Source organism: Juglans regia, chromosome 16, assembly GCF_001411555.2.
Source record: "Juglans regia cultivar Chandler chromosome 16, Walnut 2.0, whole genome shotgun sequence".
Taxonomy (NCBI): domain Eukaryota; kingdom Viridiplantae; phylum Streptophyta; class Magnoliopsida; order Fagales; family Juglandaceae; genus Juglans; species Juglans regia.
The window spans coordinates 23,641,041-23,662,984 of record NC_049916.1 but is presented as its reverse complement, the minus strand read 5'-3'; the positions used below and the strand labels follow the sequence as shown (position 1 = coordinate 23,662,984).

Below are 21,944 nucleotides of genomic sequence, written 5' to 3'. Positions count from 1 at the left end.
TCCAGTACCTTTTACCTGCATCCATCTAACTAACACTTGTAAATCGACACCACCTCCACGGACCACCGTCCAAAAATTTTATTGGACATGATTGCTGCACATAATGGGTCCTCAACACATGATCCCGTCTCCTCAGTCCCATCACCATGATGGACGGTGATTTGAGCACTTATCCATGGTTGACTTGGCGGCACTAATATATTCTTATTAGTCATGTGGTCTCTATCTTATGTTTACTGCTGTGAATTACTCATTCTGCAGATAAGCAGCCGTCATTAATTAACATCTCACCTGCATGTGCTTGATAGATATCTGTTGCAAAGAGTGGCTATGGGATGGATTGGTGGTCAATTTCCAATTAATGATTCTCTTTCATATTGCACGAAGTCGCAAATTATATTGAAGAGATAGGATCTTATTTACCGGATGAGGATGCAGATCCCATCCTTCAAGATTGAAGATGTAAGATCTTATTTATCTATAAGATGTTTGAGTATTAAACGCTTCAGAGAGGGTACCAACATCAAGAAATGTATATTTCATGTAGTTGGATTTTCCACAAAATTCCCGATTCTACCTATGGCCACAAATGGACTGACGTGCACATTCACAGAGCTTGCTGGTTACAATCTTTCTTCATTCATCCCATACACGTACAAGAACAACGCTATAGCCGCCACTCTTGATGGAAACCAGAAAATTTACTTTGGTCCCACGTTGGAATCATTCCAAAGTAGAGAGGATAAACCACTTCAGAGAGGGTACGTATAAACATCTACAACTGTATCAGCTTTCATGAAGCTGGGTTTTCCATCAAACTTGTACTGCCAATAGAACCTGTGGCAACAATTGGACTTTACGTGCACCATAATAGTGCTAGCTAGACAATCTTTCTTCATTCATTCCATAAACAAGAACAAGAACAACATTATGGCCACTGCTTTTCATCAAAACCAGAAGATTTACTTGGAATCATTCTAAAGTAGAGAGAATAAATAACCATGTTTACAGTCATATAGGATAAGAGATATTTTCATCATCTCCACTGGCATCCACTCCTTTAAACACATCAATCACTGTTTTCAGTACATTAATTAAATATGACAGTTTATATGTCCCCAAACCAGTATAAGATGGAGAGGGCAAGATAACTCTCATGTGTGGGAATTACAATATGCAGAAAGCTTGGTTTTACAAGGAGTATGGTCCCAAAGAAGTCCTCAAGTTGGGAGACTTCCCTATTCCTACTCCCCTGCATAACCAACTACTAGTCCAAGTTCGAGCTGCTGCTTTGAATCCTATTGATTTCAAAAGACGCCAGCGACCCATCTTTCCTTCAGACTTCCCTGTGAGTAGGAATCGAAGTGTTAGACAAATCTGTATTTGTACATAGTAGGTCCCCCCGAGGTTCTTAAACATATTATTCTCTTAGTTATTCATGTTCTGGTTTTTCCAAGTTTTTGGTTTGGAATGCTTTACACTGACTTCACAAACGTATATATTATATTGATAACCTTGAGATAGGGAAACTGTTGAAAAGCTGGTAGAAAAGACAAAGATAAACAACTATAGATAATCTATTCAAAAAGGAAAAAAGAATGCAAATTAATGCAGGCTGAAAAAATCACGTACTTGTGGCTTGCAAATAATCTGTTACTATAGAACTATATATTTCAAAACCGATCTTCCATGTAATCGTCATTAAGATATACGTTAGTGTTGGTGCAGGTGGTACCTGGCTGTGACATGGCTGGCGTAGTGATAGGAAAAGGTGGAGGCGTTACGAAATTTGATGTGGGTGATGAGGTTTATGGCAACATCCAAGATTTCAATGCAGGAGAAAAACTGAAGCAGCTTGGAACTCTGGCAGAGTTCATAGTCGTGGAAGAGAGCTTGATTGCAACAAAACCAAATAATCTTTCATTTGAGGAAGCTGCAAGCTTGCCTTTAGCAGTTCAGACTGCAATAGAAGGATTCAAAACTGCAGGTTTTAAAGAGGGGCAAACCGTTTTTATAGTTGGTGGAGCAGGGGGTGTTGGAACTTTGGTCGTTCAACTAGCCAAGCACTTGTATGGTGCTTCTCACGTTGTTGCTACAACTAGTACCCCAAAGGTGGAATTCGTCGAAAAATTGGGTGCTGATAGAGTTGTTGACTACAGAAAGACTAGATATGATGACATTGATGAAAAATATGATTTTCTCTATGATACAATTGGTAAGTCTCTCTATGGTTATATATTTTCCTTGGAATTTCCAACCTAGAGTAGTGCTTTGTGGTAAATCTCTCTTTTATATCAGCACCTTGATATGCTGAATGGATTTGGGAATTTGTTGTTCTAATGGTAGTGCTCTGCTTGTTTGTTGGAAAGATGGTAGAATTAACTTAAAGCATGCTTATCCGTGAGATAGTCACTATTCAACTGGTTTTGGTTTTCATCTCTCTTAAAACCTTTGATCTTCAGGCGATTGCAAGAATTCTTTTGTGGTAGCTAAGGATGATGCCCCAATTGTTGACATAACATGGCCTCCTTCTCATCCAAGAGCTATATATTCAAGCTTGACAGTGTGCGGTGATGACTTGGAGAAGCTTAGGCCACATTTGGAGAGCGGAAAGCTTAAGGCTGTGATCGATCCAACTGGCCCATATTCTTTTGGAGAAGTAATTAAAGCTTTTGGGTATCTAGAAACAGGAAGAGCAAGAGGAAAAGTTGTCATCTCTGTTCCATCCGCCGGCAAGAACATGCAACGTAACATCTGAAATGGTTCCTCAGAAATTGTCTGTTTACTGAGTTGTGGTGCAGAACTACATATATGCCAACTGATATCTCTGAATTCTATTTTACATTGTACTCTGTTGGTATTTTTTAAAATAGTTATTAGGATTTATGAGGTTTATTGCTTGAACGTTTTTAAGCTTGCATTTATTCTCTTGATTTGCCAGTAGCCGAACATTTTGGTTTAACGTTGGTTTCTAATTAATTTATTGCCGTTATCTTTTTTTACTTTTAATTCTTGTAAAACATTGGCAAAACCGACTTCTTGGCTTTATACGTTTATCAGCGTTTCCATTAACGTTTTTAACGTTTAAACTTTTTTTCTCTTAAATCCTTTATGTAGATCGGTTTGTTTTTACGTTTTAAGTTGGTAATGAATATTTTTTGTGCTGTTTGTATTATCGACTACCTTCCTTTTAAATTGGAATGAGATTGGCATCCGATGGTATCTATCTTTTCATCTAGAGTGTGTACGAAGGTATTTTTGAGAGATTTTCCAGATAAAAGAAAGGTATTCTTTGAGAGGAGCTTTGGGCTCAACCGTTTGTGCAGAGTTGGTTCAGGCTATACGACGTTCAGTTGGGCTGTTGTATTCTAGAGGAGTTAAGTCAAGATAAATTTCTGTTGCACTGGTTAATTTGAGACTTTGTACACCGCAGAGGATTTGAATCTCCTTAAAGAGAGTAATATTTCCGTACCTCAGTCCAAACTGGCTTCGTTTTAATTTTAATTACATTGTAATTTTTATTATATTATTGTATATTTCACCAACATACTCTTTATGTTTTCAATTTTCAAATTATCAATTAGATCCTTTCGTCTACAAACTTTTTGTTATCAAAAGATCTAACTATAAATTTCTCAAGTAGGGTTTACGCCACATAAAAGGCCAATCAAAGCATGACATGTGGCTATTTTAACATATCAATTGTGGTGCCTTCGACCCTCACGTGTTATTTTAGTGGAGTTTGTGATACCGGGATGATGACCACACGGATCATGCACCCCAACGATCAGTATTCAGAGTGTGTACGACATGCAATAAGTGTACAAAATAATATTTACAGCGGAGAAATGAAAATGTCTTTCTTTATTAAGTACCAGAATTTATTCAAAAACAGAAAAATAACTTTACTAGGATTAAACAGTCATCCAACAGATAAAGTAAATACAGAAAATAACATAAGGGAAGCAAATCCTATAACGCTGAACAGTAACTCAACAAGTCAAATCTCTGGCGGAGCTGATCCCTCAGGCTCATATTCGGGCTCTGCGTCAAATTCTACAGAACCATAAAACAGAATTGTAGGGTAAAACACTACCATGAGATTCTGACATATCAGTAAATAATTAACCGAAATAACATTCAAGAGATATATAAAAGTAACACGCGTCCCCATACATACATAATCCACATAAAATAATACCAAATATTTTTATTCCCAAAATACCATTTTTAACCACTTACACCAAAAATCTCATTTTGGTCCAATCATAATTATTAATTAATAAGCATGCGCCACGGTCTCCCCTAGGGACCGTCCGCACGACCTGGCTCTCATCATCACATCACGGATAACGTCCGTGCATGAGACTTCATAACGAGTGATGCTCAGTTCTGCGCTTAGCGCGTACGTGGCCGAGCATCCTCTAACCTCACCAGCCAAAGGTCACGGAATCGGTACGAGAGCGTTACCGTCAATGTTTTGAATACCGTTCCGGACGCTGTACCGGTCAAGGCACTGGAACGAAATATTTCGGTACCGGTACCGTTTCGAGATAGCATTTCGAGATAACATTTTGGAATGGTCGATATATAAATAAATTATATATAAAAATTATATTTCAAAATAATAGTCTATATATAAATAAATTATATATAAATACATATATATATATATAGATTATAAATAGTCTAATCTGAATTGAGAGTTAAAAAATAAACTTATAGTTTGAAAAAATGAAAAAAAAAAAAAACACTGGCCGAAATATCTGCCTGTACCGGCCGGTACGAAATGTTTATAGTCCCTGTACCGGCCGGACGGTCGGTACGAAAAATTTCGACCGTACCGGCCGGTACGGAACGAAATTCAAAACCTTGGTTACCGACTCGTTCATTCCCGTCATCGCCCTGCGACAACTCAGGGGATGTCACGTCAGTCTGTTACGCTCCCGAGTGACTAGAGGAGCTCCACCGAGATAATACCCCATCTCGACTTGGGGTCGTGATACACATGCACCCACATTTTCAGTTACCATTTCAAACAGACTACGTAACATCACAGCACATTTTTAATAAAACCATAAATATGCATTTCAACAATTTTAATAAGAATATAAAATTAAATAATTCATTTACATAAAAATATTCCTTTATTTACAATTTCACCATTTTATAATAAAAATAAAATCTCGTCCTCCAAACCGGCCCAAGGCCCAATTTTAACAACCACAATTCGTAACCCAATGCTTCAACGGCCCGAGGCCCAACTTCCAACAATTCCAATACAATCAACATTTGCAACAAAAATAACAGTTTACAAAATATAATTACACAGTTTATTTATAAAATTGGAAAATTACATACACACGACGAATGAGAATAAATCTGAAAGATCGCTCGAAAGGGTTGTTGCTCAAGGTGACGGCACACGGCAAAACAGTTCCCAAAATTTTGGGGTTCAATACACGGCAACAACCACAACCCAAGTAAGATTTTCCACAATTTTAGAACAAACACCAAGCACGGCAACAACTCCCCAACTCTCGGATCTAGCACTCAAAACTCACAATTTACAACCCAAAAATTTACCACGAATCCGAGCAAAAATCCAAGATTTTTGAAACAACAATGAGCTCGGCAAAACCACAACCACTCACGGTTTTACAAACCAAAAACACATAAAATAAACAACCCCAAAGCTCAAGAGAAGGATGATCTCGGATCCCTCAATAATGGAGATACCGTGGCCTATTTATAGGCCAAAGTGGCGGTGGAAGGCGTTGTGCGTGGCACAGGGTAGACAAAAAGAAGACGGTAGCCCAAGCCGTGGATGAGAGGAAGTACTTCGCGTGGACACGTGGTGCGGCAGCAAGGACAGCACCACCCGAAAATCACCATTGGTGTACACAGAGCTACTTCACGATGGGTGGAGGTGGCCGCGTGGGGTAGGAGTTGGACAGCCAGCACTTGGGTGCATTCCGAACGACACGAGAGAGAGAGAGAGAGAGAGAGAGAGAGAGAGAGAGAGAGAGAGAGAGAGAGAGAGAGAGAGAGAGAGAGAGAGAGAGAGAGAGAGAGAGATGTAAGGTGGAGGTGGAAGCTCAAGACGACGTCAGTAGCAGCTGCGTGCTGCTCGAAGGAAGAAGAAAGAAGAAGAAGAAGAAGAAAGAAAGAAAGAAAAAGAAGATGGTGCTGAGCGACGCAAGGGAAAACATTGTGAAACCCTAAGGGTTTCTCTCCCAAACGGCGCCGTTCGAATTAAGGGGAGGGGCTGGGCTTCACGGCACGGGCTGGGCTTCAGATGCGCACGGATTGGGCTTGCCAGGCGCACGGGCTTGCAAAAGTGAAAGTTGGGCTTCGGGTTACACGAGCTGGCTAGGTCCAACTTGCACAAGGGTTGAGCTCCTCCTCACACACACACAACAAAAATAAAAACACACATAACCCACTAATAAAAAACCACAAACACAAGCCCAAATTAAAATATAAACACTAAAAAATAAATAAAATAACACTTAAAATAAAATTTAATAAAATACCAAAATAAATAACAATAAAATAACACATTTAATTAAAAAAAATAAAATAACACCTCAATTAAAAAAAATATGGATTAAAATACAAGCAATTTCAATAAAAAAATAAGCTAGGATTTCTTGATGGAAGTATCCAAACTCTAGAATTAACCAACCCTCTTTACATCCCTTTGCTGTGTTGTAACAATCTAATCCTCTCATGGATCCTTAATTCCATTTTGAAAGACATAGCCTCCAATGTCTTTTAAATTAGCTCTGCAAAGGAAGTTTGGGAGAAGCTTAGGACACGTTTTTCTCAATCCGACAATGTGAGGACATAGCAGCGACAACAACAACTTGGAATGATTGTTCAAGGGACACAATTAGTGAGTGAATATTTCACCCAGCTTAATGCCATCTGGGAAGAACTGCACAACTACAGACCACTTCCTTGATACTCATGTGGGTTCTGCACTTGCAAGGCACTCAGTTCTATTGGTGAGGTATAGATTTTAGATTACATCTTCACATACTTAATGGGCTTGAATGATTCTTATGAGAGCATTAGAGGGCAGATCATACTTATGAGCCCCATTCCCTCATTGGACAAGACCTTTTCTATGATCTTGCAAGAAGAAAAGCAAAGGCCGGCACAAACTCTAGTGCTACCCATTGCTAAACCATCGGCATTTGCAGTGGTCAATAATCAACCCAAGAGGAGGGAGAAGCCTAAGGTTACCTTCCAGCATTGTGGGAAAGTTGGGCATATCCAAGAAAAATGCTACAGGCTAATTTGTTTTCCACCAAACTTCAAGTTTACAAAGTCCAAGCTAGACTATTCTAGTAGTAACAGTTCATCCTTGACCCATTCGGCTAATCAAGTTCTTTCTCAAGGCTCTCAAGGTCAACATAATGGGCCAATTGAAGGTCCTCAGCTATCATTTATTTAAGACCAGCTTCTGACTCTTGTCAATGGTGAGACACTATAGCTCAATCACGGTCAACCATCTGCTTCTCTAGCACCAGAACAATGCACATCATCCAACAAACACCATTCAAACATGGCAAGTATACCATCCTCATACTCTTCCATCCATTCACGATCAACACCTTAGATAGTAAACATTGGAGCTACAGATCATATGATTTGTTCTCATTCTTTATTCACCACCATTACTTGCACCACCCAAGCTCATGTCCAATTACCTAATGGTACTAAGGTTGTTGTCACACACATAAGAACTGTACAACTCTCAGATAATATCATACTCACAAATGTTCATTGTAATCATTCTTTCACTTTTAATTTATTGTCTGTTAGCAAACTCACTCACAGTTCTCCTCTATGCATTGCATTCTTGCATAATCATTGCTTTATACAAGTCCTCTCTTCATGGATGACGATTGGATTTGCTAAAAATTGTCATGACCTTTATTACCTCCTATCCAGCTCACTCGGACACAAGGCTTCCAACCACAACTCTAGCCTTCCTTTGCTTCACTCCAATTCTCTGGTCTGCCATGCCATGAAATGGAAGGATTTTGATGTCTAGCACCTTAGACTAGGGCATCTGTTAAATCAGAGGATGAACTTGATTCAATCATCTTATCCTAATGTAAAGTGTAGGGACCAGAATTATTGTATTGTTTGTCATTTGGCTAAACAAAAGAGAGTTCCTTTTTCACATAGCACTACTCTATCTTCTTCAGTTTTTTACTTAATACATTATGACATTTGGGGTCCATATTCTCAATCATCTTTGCAAGGACATCAATACTTTCTCACCATGGTTGATGATCACAATAGAGTAACATGAGTTTACTTAATGAAATTCAAATCAGAAGCTAGACAAATTCTTCAATCTTTCATTCAAATGGTAAGAACCCAATTTAGCTCTAAGATTAAGCAAATTAGGACAGACAATGATATGGAGTTTTATATACCAGATTTTTTCAATTCCAATGGTATTCTCCACCAAAAGACTTGTGTCTATACCCCAGAGCAAATGAGATCATGGAGAGGAAACATCAACATTTACTCAATGTTGCTAGAGCCTTACTTTTTCAAGCCTCTATTCCGCTCAAATTTTGGGGTGATGCCATCTTAACAGCCACCTATATAATCAATAGGATACTGACCCCAATTTTGAATAACAAAACTCCATATGAAGTTCTATTTGGTTCATTGCCTTCATATACCCACTTGAAAGTCTTTGGTTGTTTATATTATATGTCTACCCTCAAACACATTAGAACCAAGCTTGATCCTAGAGCGAAACAATGTATTTTTCTTGGTTACCTGGCTGGAGTCAAAGGTTATAAGGTTTATGACTTAAATATTCACACCACTTTCATTTCTCGTGATGTGATTTTCTTGGAATTAGTTTTTGCTTTTCAAAAATATGATTCTACTGTTGACTCTACATCACCTCCTAATTTTGATTCCAATCTCTCTTCCATCTCGGGTCTCACATTGCCACCACCTCTTCCAGATATTCCTTTCTCATTTCCTCCTCTTACATCACATGTCTTCCATTCATAATCTTTCTTCTGATGAACCTGACCTCCCTGCTTCTCCTTCACTTGCACCTAATTCTGATACGCCTTCTAGTTCTTCCTCTGTTCCTTTAGATCCCATTACTCCAATTGAGTTCACTTCTCCTCACATTTCTCACCAGCTTGTCCCTCTTAGGAGGTTTGATCGGGTTAAGCATGCACCTTCATATTTGTGCAATTATCATTGTCATTCTGCCACTACATCATCACATGATCAGGTGTATCATCCTTCTACCACTCATCCACTTGCTTCTCACATTTCATACAATAATCTTTCCCCTTCCCATAAATCCTATGCATTATCTCTCTCTTACCCATGAGCCAAAAACTTATGAAGAGGTTGTTGTTTCTGACCATTGGCGTGAAGCCATACAATTTGAACTTGCTGCTCTTGAAAATAATGGCATCTGGACCATCACTCCCTTGCCCTTGGGAAAAAGAAAATTGGCTGCAAGTATGTATTCAAGGTTAAGTTGAAGTCTGATGGCAGCATTGATAAAAACAAAGTCCGCTTGGTAGCTAAGGGTTATACTCAAAAGGAAGACTTCGATTATCAAGAGACATTTAGTCTCATTGCCAAACTCACTACAGTGCAGCTATTCTTAGCTTTAATTGTTGTTCATGATTGGCACTTGCACCAATTGGATGTTCATAACGCCTTCCTCCATGGCGATCTTGATGAAGAGATATATATGGACCTTCCTCCCGTTTTCAGCTCAAATGAGAGTTTCAAACCGAGGGTAACAAACTTGTTTGTAAGTTACACAAATCCCTTTATGGCTTGAAACAAGCCTATAGGCAGTGGAATTAGAAATTCACATCTTCTCTCATTGCCATTGGTTTCCATCAATCAAAGTCAGATTATTTATTGTTCACTAGAAATGATAAGCCTGGTTTTGTAGTTCTTCTTGTATATGCGGATGACATCATAGTAGACAGTAGCAATTTAAAAGCTATCTGCATACTCAGTTTAAAATCCAAGATATGGGAGCTCTTAAATACTTTCTTGGACTGGAAATGGCAAGATCATTTGCGAGTAGTCTTATTTGCCAAAGAAAGTACACTCTAAAAATTCTAAAGGATGTTGGATTGCTTGGATGCAAACCTATTAGTACTCCAGTAGAGCATAATCATAAGTTATCCCATTCTTCCACAAATTACTTGAATGATGTTACAAGCTACCGTAGATTGATTGGAATGCTCATCTACTTGTCTGTTACCAGGCCTGACATAACATATGCAGTCAATGTTTTGAGTCAATTTATGGATAAACCAACTTAAGAGCATCTGCACACAGCCCATAAAGATACTTGAAGGGATCAATCGAGCAAGGCATTTTCTACTCTTCTAAGTCAGTTGTGTCTCTGAAAGCCTATAGTGATTCGGATTGGGCAGCTTGCCCTGAGACACGAAGATCAGTCACTAGCTTTTGTATATTTCTTGGGAATTCTTTGATTAGTTGGAAGTCCAAGAAGCAGGCCATTGTGTCCAGATCATCTGCTAAGGTAGAATACTGAGCATTGGCACACACAAGTTGTGAAATTGTTTGGCTTATTTCCTTGTTGAAAGACTTCAATGCGCATCATGAACAACCAGCTCTCCTTTATTGTGACAGACAATCATCAATTCATTTGACTAGAAATCCCATCTTTCATGAAAGAACTAAGCATGTGGAGCTAGATTGCCACTTTGTTCAAGATAAGGTTCTGGTTGGGATTATAACCACGGTTCATGTGGCTTCAAAGTTCCAACTGGTAGATATCTTTACTAAGGCTTTGTCAGTTCTTACTTCCAGTATATTCTCAGCTTGTATATATCACCAGTCTTGTACCTACATTCAAGGTAATAAGAATAGAGCAAATGTTCATCTCCATCATTTGTATTTTCTTTCTGTTTTTTTATCAGTATCTACCGTCCTCCTAAGATTTCTTGGCCTTTCAAGTACTGCACTTGCATATGGAAGAATATAAAATCAGATCTCAACATTTTAGGCTACTTCGCTTCCCATTCAAAATGAGTGATGAGAAGAGAATTGTTGACGAAGACCTTGAAGTTTGCACTTTCTCCAAAAATGGAAACTAACTCGATTTCCTATCTTTTGAGCATGGAAGTTAAAGCCATTCAACTTATCTGAGTCGAAGCATATAATGCGATTCTTGGCTAAGTGGAAAAAAATAATGCGATTTTAGAATTTTTAATCTAAAAAGTGTCCAATTTTTTTTGGCTAAGTGGAAAAAAATAATGCGATTCCAAACATGCATCAAAGAGCCCTATCTGCCCTAATGCTCACCGCCATCAGTACTCCCCCAGCTTGAGAAAAAAACAAAAGAATAACTAAAACTAATCCTCTAACCACCCTCTCCGTCTCTGATTCGCAACAAAGCAGATGCCAGAAGTTTCAGCTTGGCTGTCTTTACATGGGGCCAATAGCCGTTACTTTAAACTCAACTATCTAGGCATTTAAGCTTTTTCCAGCAAGTGTTTCAGGATATTCCTCAATTTAATATTTCAATTTGAGTCTTGGATTACAGCTGAATGTAGTACTTGTGCCTTCGCTTTGCATGGGCAATGGATGCTGCCCTTGTTAAAGAAATCCTACCAGCAAATAGCTAGTAACAAGGCGGAGAGACCACAAAACTCTTTTCTCAAGTGAAAAACATTTATGAACTCTTATAATACAAGAGACAATGATCCATCAAGCTAGGACTGCAACCCGACCAACCCGACTCATGTATTGGCCTGACCCGACCCGACCCGACTCGAGATTGAAAGGGAACCCAAATCGTATACAAACAGATCCAACAAAAACCTTACAAATCCCACTATCCCTATACAATCCGATCAAAACCCAGTATCTACCGATACAAACAGAGCCAATTTTCTCAAGAACTCATGATAAATGCACAATCAGGCAAAAATTACAAATCCCATGAACAGAAACATTAAACCACTCCATTCAAATTCCATGAATGCTAATGCTGTCAGACTGCTTCAATTTCTAAGCAGAAATAGCATGAATCGTGTTGCTCTTGCTTTTAGTCTCTGGGCTAGCTTCCTCGTCTTCGACCCTCTCTTGCTTGCTTCATATGGTTGGTCCTCTCTCACAACCCATCTTTTTTTATTGGTTGAAAATATTACAGAGGTAGCTGGCACTGCGTGGTGGTAAAAACCCTAAGAAGAGCGAGTAAAGAAGACCGAAGACGATGAAGAGGACAAGGGCTACGACGGCGCCGAACTTGAACTTGAAGAGGGAGAGGTCGCGACTCGACTCCTTGAGGCTGGTCTTGACGTGTTCCATCTTTTTGGTCTTAAATTTCTTGACGATCTTGGCAGAGGTTCTCGAGAGTTTGACAGATAGGAAAGGGCGAGAAAGTATTTTCTCGAGAGTTATACAGGTTCAAATTTGACAATTTGAAATGAATTTGAGATTTCTTATAAATTTATAATATCGGTTTCAGCGGGTTCGACCCGCAAGTTGCTCCACCCGCTTTTTATGGTCGGGTTGGTTCGCACGGACGGACCGAGTTCTAACTTTTTCTGCACAGGCCTACATCAAGCCTTCTTTTTCCACTAATATTACAGAATTTGGGAGAGAGTGAGCCCTCCTGTCCTCAATAATACACAAACGGGTAGATGAGATTCCCTCTTGCAAAAATAAAAGCTATGTTTAATATTTTCAAAAATAGTCCGAAATTGACTAAAATGCTGTTGAAGTAGTTGCAGGAGGAAGTTGAATCCCTGGCCTTGAAGCCCATCCCTTGCTATTCCTATATTTCTCAATAGCCTGCAACCGAATCCTCTCTTGCGAAGCACCTTGGACATTCTTGAATGCCTTCAAAAACAGCAGTAATATAAAAAGAATTAAAATTTTTTGTCCACGGAAGATCATCAATCTGTAATGAAACACTAAAAATTAATGATGATACCTTAGGAAGACCAACCAGCTTAGGTGGAGCTTCAACTACTTCTCCAAATTTGATCTCCTCATGTCCAGGAAAGTCGCAATCCACTCCAGTCTTTGCTTTTTTATGTTTATTTTTCTTCACTTCCAAGTACCTGTGTAAATTTTAGACCTAATCACATATCTGCTGAGTAAACAGAGCACACCTGAGCTTAGTGCGAAAGGTAATAAAACCATGGGATGGGGCGTTTGCTTTTGCAACAATCACACCACATTACTCGCTGCAAAAATATTATTGGCATTACATGGATTTTTTATATTCCCGAAATATGTTCTTTAAAAACTAAAAACATTTCCAATGATTATTTATTTTCTTAAAATGTTGGCAATGAGAGTATGTCCAAGTTAAATACAAATTACCAACACAAGTATGGTCAAAACAGGATCAGGAAAGTCTACAACAAGAATACCGAACTTGACCCACACATGTTAAAAAACAATTAAAGTAGAATCCTATATCATTGGCTGGAGACATGGGGTAGGCAGTTTTGTACAGACACCAGTATTTAAACTCAGATTCCGTATGCTTGTGAAGCTCCAGATTGTTTGAGTCCCACAATGTGGGTGAATTATGATAAAGTAGCATGAGTAACTAGGCCCACATTGGTTCATTACCAGATGGAATTGTTATTTACAATGATTCTAACTTGACCGGTCATTTCCTTGTACAAGTGCAGATGCTGCTAGGCACTTTCCTTGATTCGGTACAATATCACACACCCAAAAAACAAACTTTACAAGACTGAAAACTTGAAAACTGCCTTGGAGTACGCAAACATGCACACCCAAATAGCAAACAAGGAATTCGATGATAGAAACTGTACAGTTTTTGCTGATCACTGAACTCCAAATTAGATATGTAATAATTAATTATTTTTTTTAATCGGTAAACAAAATTTTATTGATCAAAAGTGATACAAAGGATGCCCAAGTATACGGGACATATACATGAGCAAATTTAAGTCTAGCTTAGGGATACAAGGAAATCGTGAAACGACCTGCCCTGAAAATCAATTACAATTGACCAATGGAGTAAAGTATTAAAAAACAAAGTTCTAAGCTCTTCCATTGATCTCTCTTAATCTTCAAAGCATCTTGCGTTCCGCTCCCCCCAAATGCACCACCATAGACAAATAGGTAGCATCTTCCATATGGAGGCAATTTGAGAGTTGCCCCTAATACCTCTCCAAGAGGCTAAAAACTCACTTACCTTTTCTGGCATCACCCATGCTAACCCCACCCGTGCTAGGACCTCGGACCATAAGGACCTGACAATCTCACAATGTAGTAAGAGATGGTCTGCGGACTCACCACTCTTCTTACACATATAACACCAATTCATAACTATGATGCCGCGTTTCCTTAGGTTATCTATGGTAAGAATCTTTCCCCACGTGGCAATCCAAACAAAAAAGGCTGCCTTTAGAGGTGCCTTCGTCTTCCAGATGCTCTTCCATGGGAACGGGACTGAGTTGTGCACATGTAAGGAATGATAAAACGAGCGGGCCGTGAAAACTCCTTTCTTAGAGGGACGCCAATATAACTTGTCTTCTCCTTCCCCCGACATCCGCGTGGAGTACACAAGGTCAAAAAATGCCGAAATGTCATCCATCTCCCAATCTTGTGCATTTCTATTGAAAGTAAGGTTCCATTGGAAGGAGCCATTTGTAAAGCTAAGTAGATCGGCAATGAATGCATCTTTCCGTCTTGCTAAGCTGTAGACTCCTGGATATACATCCTTGAGTGCCCGATCACCACACCATAAGTCATGCCAAAATTTTACCTTAACACCGTTGCCGACTTTGAAGCAAGTGTGTGCTGCATAGATGTCCCATCCTCTTCTGATATGTTTCCAAAGCCCTACTCTGTGGGGACCACTCACCTCATTGGAACACCACCCTCCCCATGATTCCCCGTGCTTCAAGGCAATGACGGTTAGCCAGAAGGCCTCCCGTTCATGGTGGTATCTCCATAACCATTTGCTAAGCAAGGCTTGGTTAAATGCTCTCAAATTCCGTATACCTAAACCTCCTTCCTTAATGGGGGAGCAAATTGTAGCCCATTTCACCAAGTGATATTTAAACTCTTCCTTGATCCCTCCCCACAAGAAATCACGTTGAATTTTCTCCATGCGATGAGCCACCTTGGTGGGAAGTGGGAATAGTGAAAGAAAGTATGTTGGTAAGTTAGAAAGAGTACTTTTTATGAGAGTTAACCGGCCCCCTTTAGATAAGTACATCCTCTTCCAACCAGCTAATTTCCTTTCCATTTTTTCTATTATTTCATCCCAAATAGCTTTCGATTTGAATGCTGCCCCCAACGGAAGACCGAGATATTTCATAGGCAACTGAAATATCTTGCACTCCAGGATGGACGCCAAACTTTCCACATTGGGTACATGTCCCACTGGCACTATCTCTGATTTAGCCAAATTCACCTTCAAACCTGACACAGCTTCTATCTTGCACTCCAGGATGGACGCCAAACTTTCCACATTGGGTACATGTCCCACTAGCACTATCTCTGATTTAGCCAAATTCACCTTCAAACCTGACATAGCTTCAAAGCATAATAGAAGAGCTCTTACAGCTCGAATTTGCTCATGTCTGGCTTCACAAAAGATTGGAGTATCGTCAGCAAACAATAGGTGGGAAATGTTAAGTGAACCTGAACTTGTCTCTCCTACTGAGAATCCTGATATGAACCCTCCCTCTACTGCCCCTCCAATCATCTTGCTGAACGCTTCCATCACAAAAACAAATAGAAGAGGAGAAAGGGGGTCTCCTTGTCGCAAACCTCGGGAGCTTTTAAAAAAACCTTTGGACATCCCATTCACCAATACTGAAAAGCATGTTGTGGAAATACAATGAAGGATCCAAGAACACCATTTAGAACCAAAGCCACATCTCTCCAACATATAAATTAAGAAACTCCAATTGACGTGATCATAAGCTTTCTCCATGTCTAACTTACAAAGGATTCCAGGCTCTCCGGATTTAACTCGACTATCCAAACATTCATTGGCTATCAGTACCGAATCAAGGATTTGCCTACCTTGAACAAATGCATTTTGAGGCTTCGAAATCAATCTTTCCATCACCTTACTCAGTCTGTTTGCCAATACTTTAGATAGAATTTTGTACATACCACTCACCAAACTAATGGGGCGGAAATCTTTCACTTCTTCCACGCCTGGCTTTTTGGGAATGAGAACTAAGAGAGTAGCATTAAGACTTTTCTCGAACCGCCCGCTTCCATGAAATTCCTGAAAAACCCCCATGATATCATCTTTAAGCACATCCCAACACGTCTGAAAAAAAGCCATGGAAAAACCATCCGGACCTGGAGCTTTATCACCCGCCATACCCTTGATCACCGACCGGATCTCTAGCTCTTCAAAAGGCCTTTCAAGTCGTTCCGCAACTTGTGGGTCAAGAACATCAAAGGCCATCCCGTCAAGTCTCGGCCTCCACTCAAATTGTTCCGAAAGCAATGTATCATAAAACTGAACAATGTGGTTTGAGATCTCGGAATGGTTGGATGAGACCACCCCGTCTATCAATAAGGTATCTATCGCATTGTTCCGCCTATGTGAATTGGCCACTTGGTGAAAGAACTTGGTGCTTCTATCCCCTTCCTTCAACCATAACACCCGTGATTTCTGACGCCATGATATTTCTTCCAATAGAGATAGCCGTTCAATGTCCGCAACCACTTGGGATTTGCGGGCCCACTCGATTTCAGAGAAGATCCTCACCTCTTCCACACCTTCCAAAGCCTTAAGCTCCTCCATTAGAACCGATTTCTGGCTTTCCACATTACCGAACTCTTGTGTATTCCACTCCTTTAAGTCTTTTTTCAACGACTTTAATTTGCAAGCCATTTTGTAACTAGCAGTTCCATGGAAGTGGTAAGAAGACCACCATTGTCTTATTCTGTCCAGAAACCCCTCTGACTTCAACCACATGTTCTCAAATTTGAAGTGCCTTGGACCACTTCTAATGCCCCCACAATTCAACAGAATAGGGAAATGATCTGAACACAACCTGGGTAGTCTCTTTTGAATAAGCTCCGGGTAGTGTGCCTCCCAATCCGTTGAAATTAAAAATCTGTCTATCCTTGACCAAGATGGAAGATCTCGGTTGTTAGACCAAGTGAAGGAACCGCCTGCAAGAGGTAAATCTTGTAAATTCTGCTCAGAAATGAAGTTAGAAAAATATACCATAGGTTGGTTGTAGCCCCCTCCACCCGATCTCTCACTCGGAAAACGGGTTACATTAAAATCACCTCCAATACACCAAGGTAAGTCCCAAAAACTGCTAATACCGGCCAACTCATCCCAAAGTAAGCTTCGAGACCGATCAAGATTAGGCCCATAAACGCCTACAAAAGCCCACTGATAGCCATCGATGACATTCATAAACGAACATGCCACCATATAATCCCCCATGAAATTTTCCTTATTTTCCACCACTCTTTTGTCCCACATAACTAATATACCCCCGGATGCTCCAATGGACGGTAAGTAATGCCATCCCACTTGCACACAGCTCCACAAGCTCCTAATGATGCGAAGAGAAATAACTTCCAACTTAGTTTCTTGTAGGCAAACAATGTCTACTTTCCAACTTCGGAGGAGGGATCTAATATATAGCCTTTTATTCACTTCATTGATCCCTCTCACATTCCAATACATTATTTTAGGCTTCATTAACAGAAGAAACGTCCCTCCCTTTTGTTCTATCTCTGCCCGAAGCGCCCTCCTTATTATCATAGTTAATGGAGCATTGCAACCATTTCAGCTCTCTCTCTTTTTTAACAGCTGACTTCGTTACTATGGACATTAATTATAAATATGTTAACATGACACGATTCATTTAAATCCCTTTTTTCATGTAAATGAGTTGAACTAAAATGCCTAACTCATTTAATCTGATTAACATAATTTCACATAAAAGTTAAAATCTATATTTATTAATAACCACAATATCTTATAAAATATATATATCAATATTTTTCAAATTTTAACATAGAATAACATCAATATTACAAACCATACAATAACAAATATAAGCATAGGTCTAAAATTATAATTCAAACAATAAAAACATAAGCATACTGAGAAATACGAACATTACAATTTAACAATAAAAAAGTTTTAATTTTGAAATAAATTCTAAATGGATCAAAACGGATTGATTTTGTGTTAAGCAGGTTGACCCATTTAAACCCGAATCTGTTAACATCAAACCCAAACCCGCTAATTTTGTGTCGTGTTCATGTTGGGTTCACAAGTTGTCACATATTGCCATTCCTAATTTTTAGTATATGTTTCTACATGTTCAAGTCAAATAAGAAAATCATTCAGGATTGATGAAGATAATATGAAACATGTCGGTACCAAATTTTTAGTATATGGTTCTACATGTTCAAGTCAAATAATAAAATCATTCAGGATTGATGAAGATAATATGAAACATGTCGGTACCAATTATAGCCATGAGGTTTCTTACATGCCAACGACAAGTTGCTTAAAAACATGAAGTACAGTGAAATGCTTACTTTTTCTTGCGCTCACGTCGTTTCACACGAGCATCTGAGTTCTCTAAGGTTGTTTCAAATCTAAGGTCATTAACCTTGTTCCTCTTTCTTTTTTTCTTTCTCTTCTCGTTTGTGGTGTCATCACCACTGTCTGGATGTTGAGGTGTCCTCAAAATCTCATTATCACCTCCATCTGTGATCCCATTTGGGTCTGATACACCCTTTGCACGGGTTTTCTAAAAAAATACAAGACATACAAGATCTCATACACAAGTTAAAACTTATCATTAGACTTAAGGAGAAGGAATCAATTAATTTTGCAAAAATTGCTGTTATGCAATAAAAATGCATATGCCAATACCCTAGTCCCCCCCCCCCCCCCAAAAAAAGATTTCAAATAGGGGTGAAAATCAAAGGTTCGATTTCGGTTTTGGTCCAAAACCGAAAACATCACCGATATCTTGAAATGGTGTGAATCTCGACCGAAACCAGCCGGTGAAAGGGGAGAAAACCATCTACATCGGTCTCGGCGTAACTCCGGTCAGTTTGTCGGCGTCTTCGGTGGCGACGGAGGTGGTTGCGATTTGAGATAGATGACGCCGCGATGTGCGATTTGAGAGAGAGAGGTGGGGCGGCGCTGTGAACTGGTGTGAAATCAGAAAGGGGAAGAAAGAAATGAGGAAGAAGAAGAGTGAGTACGTGTGTTTAAACCCTAGAGGGAAACGGCGACGCCGTTTCCTTTATATTTTTTTCAAACATTAAGTCCCAGAACGATGTCCGTAGCCGTTTCCTCTATATTTTTTTTCAAACATTAAGTCCCACAATGATGACGTTTCACTAACTTAAGTGAAACGGCGTTGTTTCATATATGTATAATTTTTTTTTTTAAAAAAAACATTTCAAGTATCGGTCGACTCGGTGGTCCGGTCCAGCCTCAAACTGGGACCGAACCGCTGGACATCAGTTTTGGCCAAATTCAACCGCCGGCCGACCGGTTCTATGCCAGTTTCGGCCGGTTCCGAGCTCCGACAGCCGGTCTGAGTCGGTCCCGGTTCATTTTACGGTTTCTTGTACAGCCTTAATTTCAAACGTGAATAAGATCCAAACAGTTGTTAGCTTATCATACTGGCCACTCCTAGTTTCAGCATCCAATAAAAATTGAAAACAACTGAAAATCCAAACTCGGTTTTTTAAGCCACAATCAACTGGTACTTTTCTGTTAAGTTTCCAGCTATAAAATTCGTATCAATAAAGTTCTTGCTTACCTATTAAAAAGGAGTTTCCAGCCATAAAAGTAGTCAGCTATCGAAAACTCACTTCTCATAGTGAGTTGCAAAATTCTAGTCAAAGCACTATAGCTATTTCTCAAGGCTCGGAAGAGTGCCTAAATTGAATTAGGAAAGTTATGGCTTGGTAGTTAGCCATCATCAAACACAAGTATGATCGGTAACTTTTTTTTTTTAATTGGCACCAAGTATCTGGGAATGGAGTCCCAACTAATCCCAGGGGTGCACAAGCCCAAGAAAAAGAGTTTCCAGCAAGTGCACTTTTGGTAATTCAAAAGAAAAATCTCTCAGTCTGATGGCCCCTAAAGATTGTTTACACCCAAGGGGATTTGAACCTTAGACCTGGGGGAGCATACGCCAAGCCCAAGGCCTTTACCACTTGAACCAACCCCCACGGGTTAAGTATGATGGGTAACTAGATCTAACATAAAAACTAGAAAGTTTGCATTCTAGAAGTACCATGATAATAAATTACACTGTATAAATGCCATTAAAAACATGAAATCATGATTAACCAACAAAACAGAGAACCTATGGTCACCAAAATCAATGCAAACAAAATCCAACGAATGCTTAAGGAAGCGCTGGTTAGTTTCATCCTGAAAAATCCAATCATCATTTGAGAAATAACCGGATTTTCAAAGTTGTCGACATGTTTTCGTGAAACTCTCAAAAATCATGAATGGCCACATTTGTGTCGGGAACAGAAACAAGCGCATTCAAATATCAACCAACTGGCGGCAGTAAAATCAACAATCCAGAAAACATAAATCATAGATGAATTCCAACACTGCTAGTCCGCTATCTTTCTCAATAACGAATTATTATTAGGCAGAGAAGGGATCGTAATGACGAAATAAGAATAGAAGAAGAAACATACTTTATTAGCATCACCATCCTTCGCAGCAGACCCTGAAACAAACACAAAACCATTTGAGATACAACAACCTTGCCATAAGCATGTGCATATAGAATACATATACAGGGAGAGAGAGAGAGAGAGAGAGAACCTTGGGGTTTAGGGTAGTGAGAGGAAGTGAAGGAGATGAGTTTACGGAGCTTGGAGGGGAGAGCGTCGACTTGGGAAGGATTTGGCGGGGGAGGGAGGCGGCTGTAGCCTCCATGCGCTGCTCTGTAGTTTTTCTCTCTTCTTCTCCTTCCTTTCCCTCCCATCCTCAGCACGACTCCCGTCTCCACTCCTGCCGACTGCTACCGAAACCCTACGGTGTTGTGGATATAATGTTTACCGTAGGATTAATCCGACGGTTTGATACTTTTATCTGATTTCAGAATGTGTATATATTTGGGCATAGTTTGGACATGGAAAGAATAAATAATATTGACATCAGTCGTTGCTTAAAATCATCCAATATATATCATAGTAAAATGATAAAAACACCCTCACAACAAAATCTACTTCCCTCTCATTTCACATGTTTCATTTTGAAATGTTTGTTTCCTCTTTTTCCTCTCCCATCACCAGTCCTCTCCCCCCAACCCCCACCACCCAAATTCGAAATACTATCGGGCGGGCTATGAGAGAAAGTTGATGAAGGAGTGAGAGAGCTGATGGATGAGAGGTGGAGAGCGAGAGAGAGGTGGAGGGCTTGGCTGGCTTTGAGGAGCTTGGGAAGGAGTCACAGTGGTCAGGGGAGGTGCTCAATAGAGCTAGAATCGACGCATGGTGGCGATAAGGCCATCGATGGCCCTGAACTCAAGTGAAATCCATTTAATGGGTAGTTTGCGGGTGTGCGATGAAAATGGAGATGGAGGTTCATGGTGGCTAGATCTGCAAGAGGTGGTCACCGGTGTGAGGTGGTGGAGGTGAGGTGGCTTTGATGGCTGCGTACGGTGGCGCAAGTGGAGAGAAATGGATGAAACCCATTTCGGTTGGGTTACCGCAGAGGAGAGAGAGAGAGCTGCGCATGGAGAGATCGGTAGTGGTTGGTTTGGTCACCGACTTGAGGTGGAGTGGCTGTTGGTGGTGGTGAGGCTGGGCGGTCGGGCTTGGTTGAAGGAGAATCGGGCAGTGAGAGGATAGAGAGAGAAAGTGAGGAAAGAGACTAGTGTTTTGCAATATATGTATAT

General features: G+C 39.9%; 2 protein-coding genes across 2 annotated transcripts; one reads left to right on the top strand and one right to left on the bottom strand.

Annotated features, from left to right (window-relative positions):
- The first annotated feature begins 1,159 nt into the window (after positions 1-1,159).
- Positions 1,160-3,002, top strand: LOC109010331 (2-methylene-furan-3-one reductase-like). Its single transcript, XM_035686625.1, has 3 exons — positions 1,160-1,348; positions 1,729-2,215; positions 2,463-3,002. Exons 1-3 carry the CDS (start codon positions 1,175-1,177, stop codon positions 2,756-2,758), a joined length of 957 nt encoding a protein of 318 aa, XP_035542518.1. The 5' UTR covers positions 1,160-1,174; the 3' UTR covers positions 2,759-3,002.
- A 9,686-nt stretch (positions 3,003-12,688) lies between these two features.
- LOC109010332 lies at positions 12,689-21,104 on the bottom strand. Its single transcript, XM_018991132.2, has 5 exons — positions 20,867-21,104; positions 20,737-20,768; positions 18,592-18,806; positions 12,995-13,124; positions 12,689-12,900 (listed from the first exon to the last, which is right to left on the bottom strand). Exons 1-5 carry the CDS (start codon positions 21,027-21,029, stop codon positions 12,766-12,768), a joined length of 675 nt encoding a protein of 224 aa, XP_018846677.1. The 5' UTR covers positions 21,030-21,104; the 3' UTR covers positions 12,689-12,765.
- Positions 21,105-21,944: the final 840 nt, after the last annotated feature.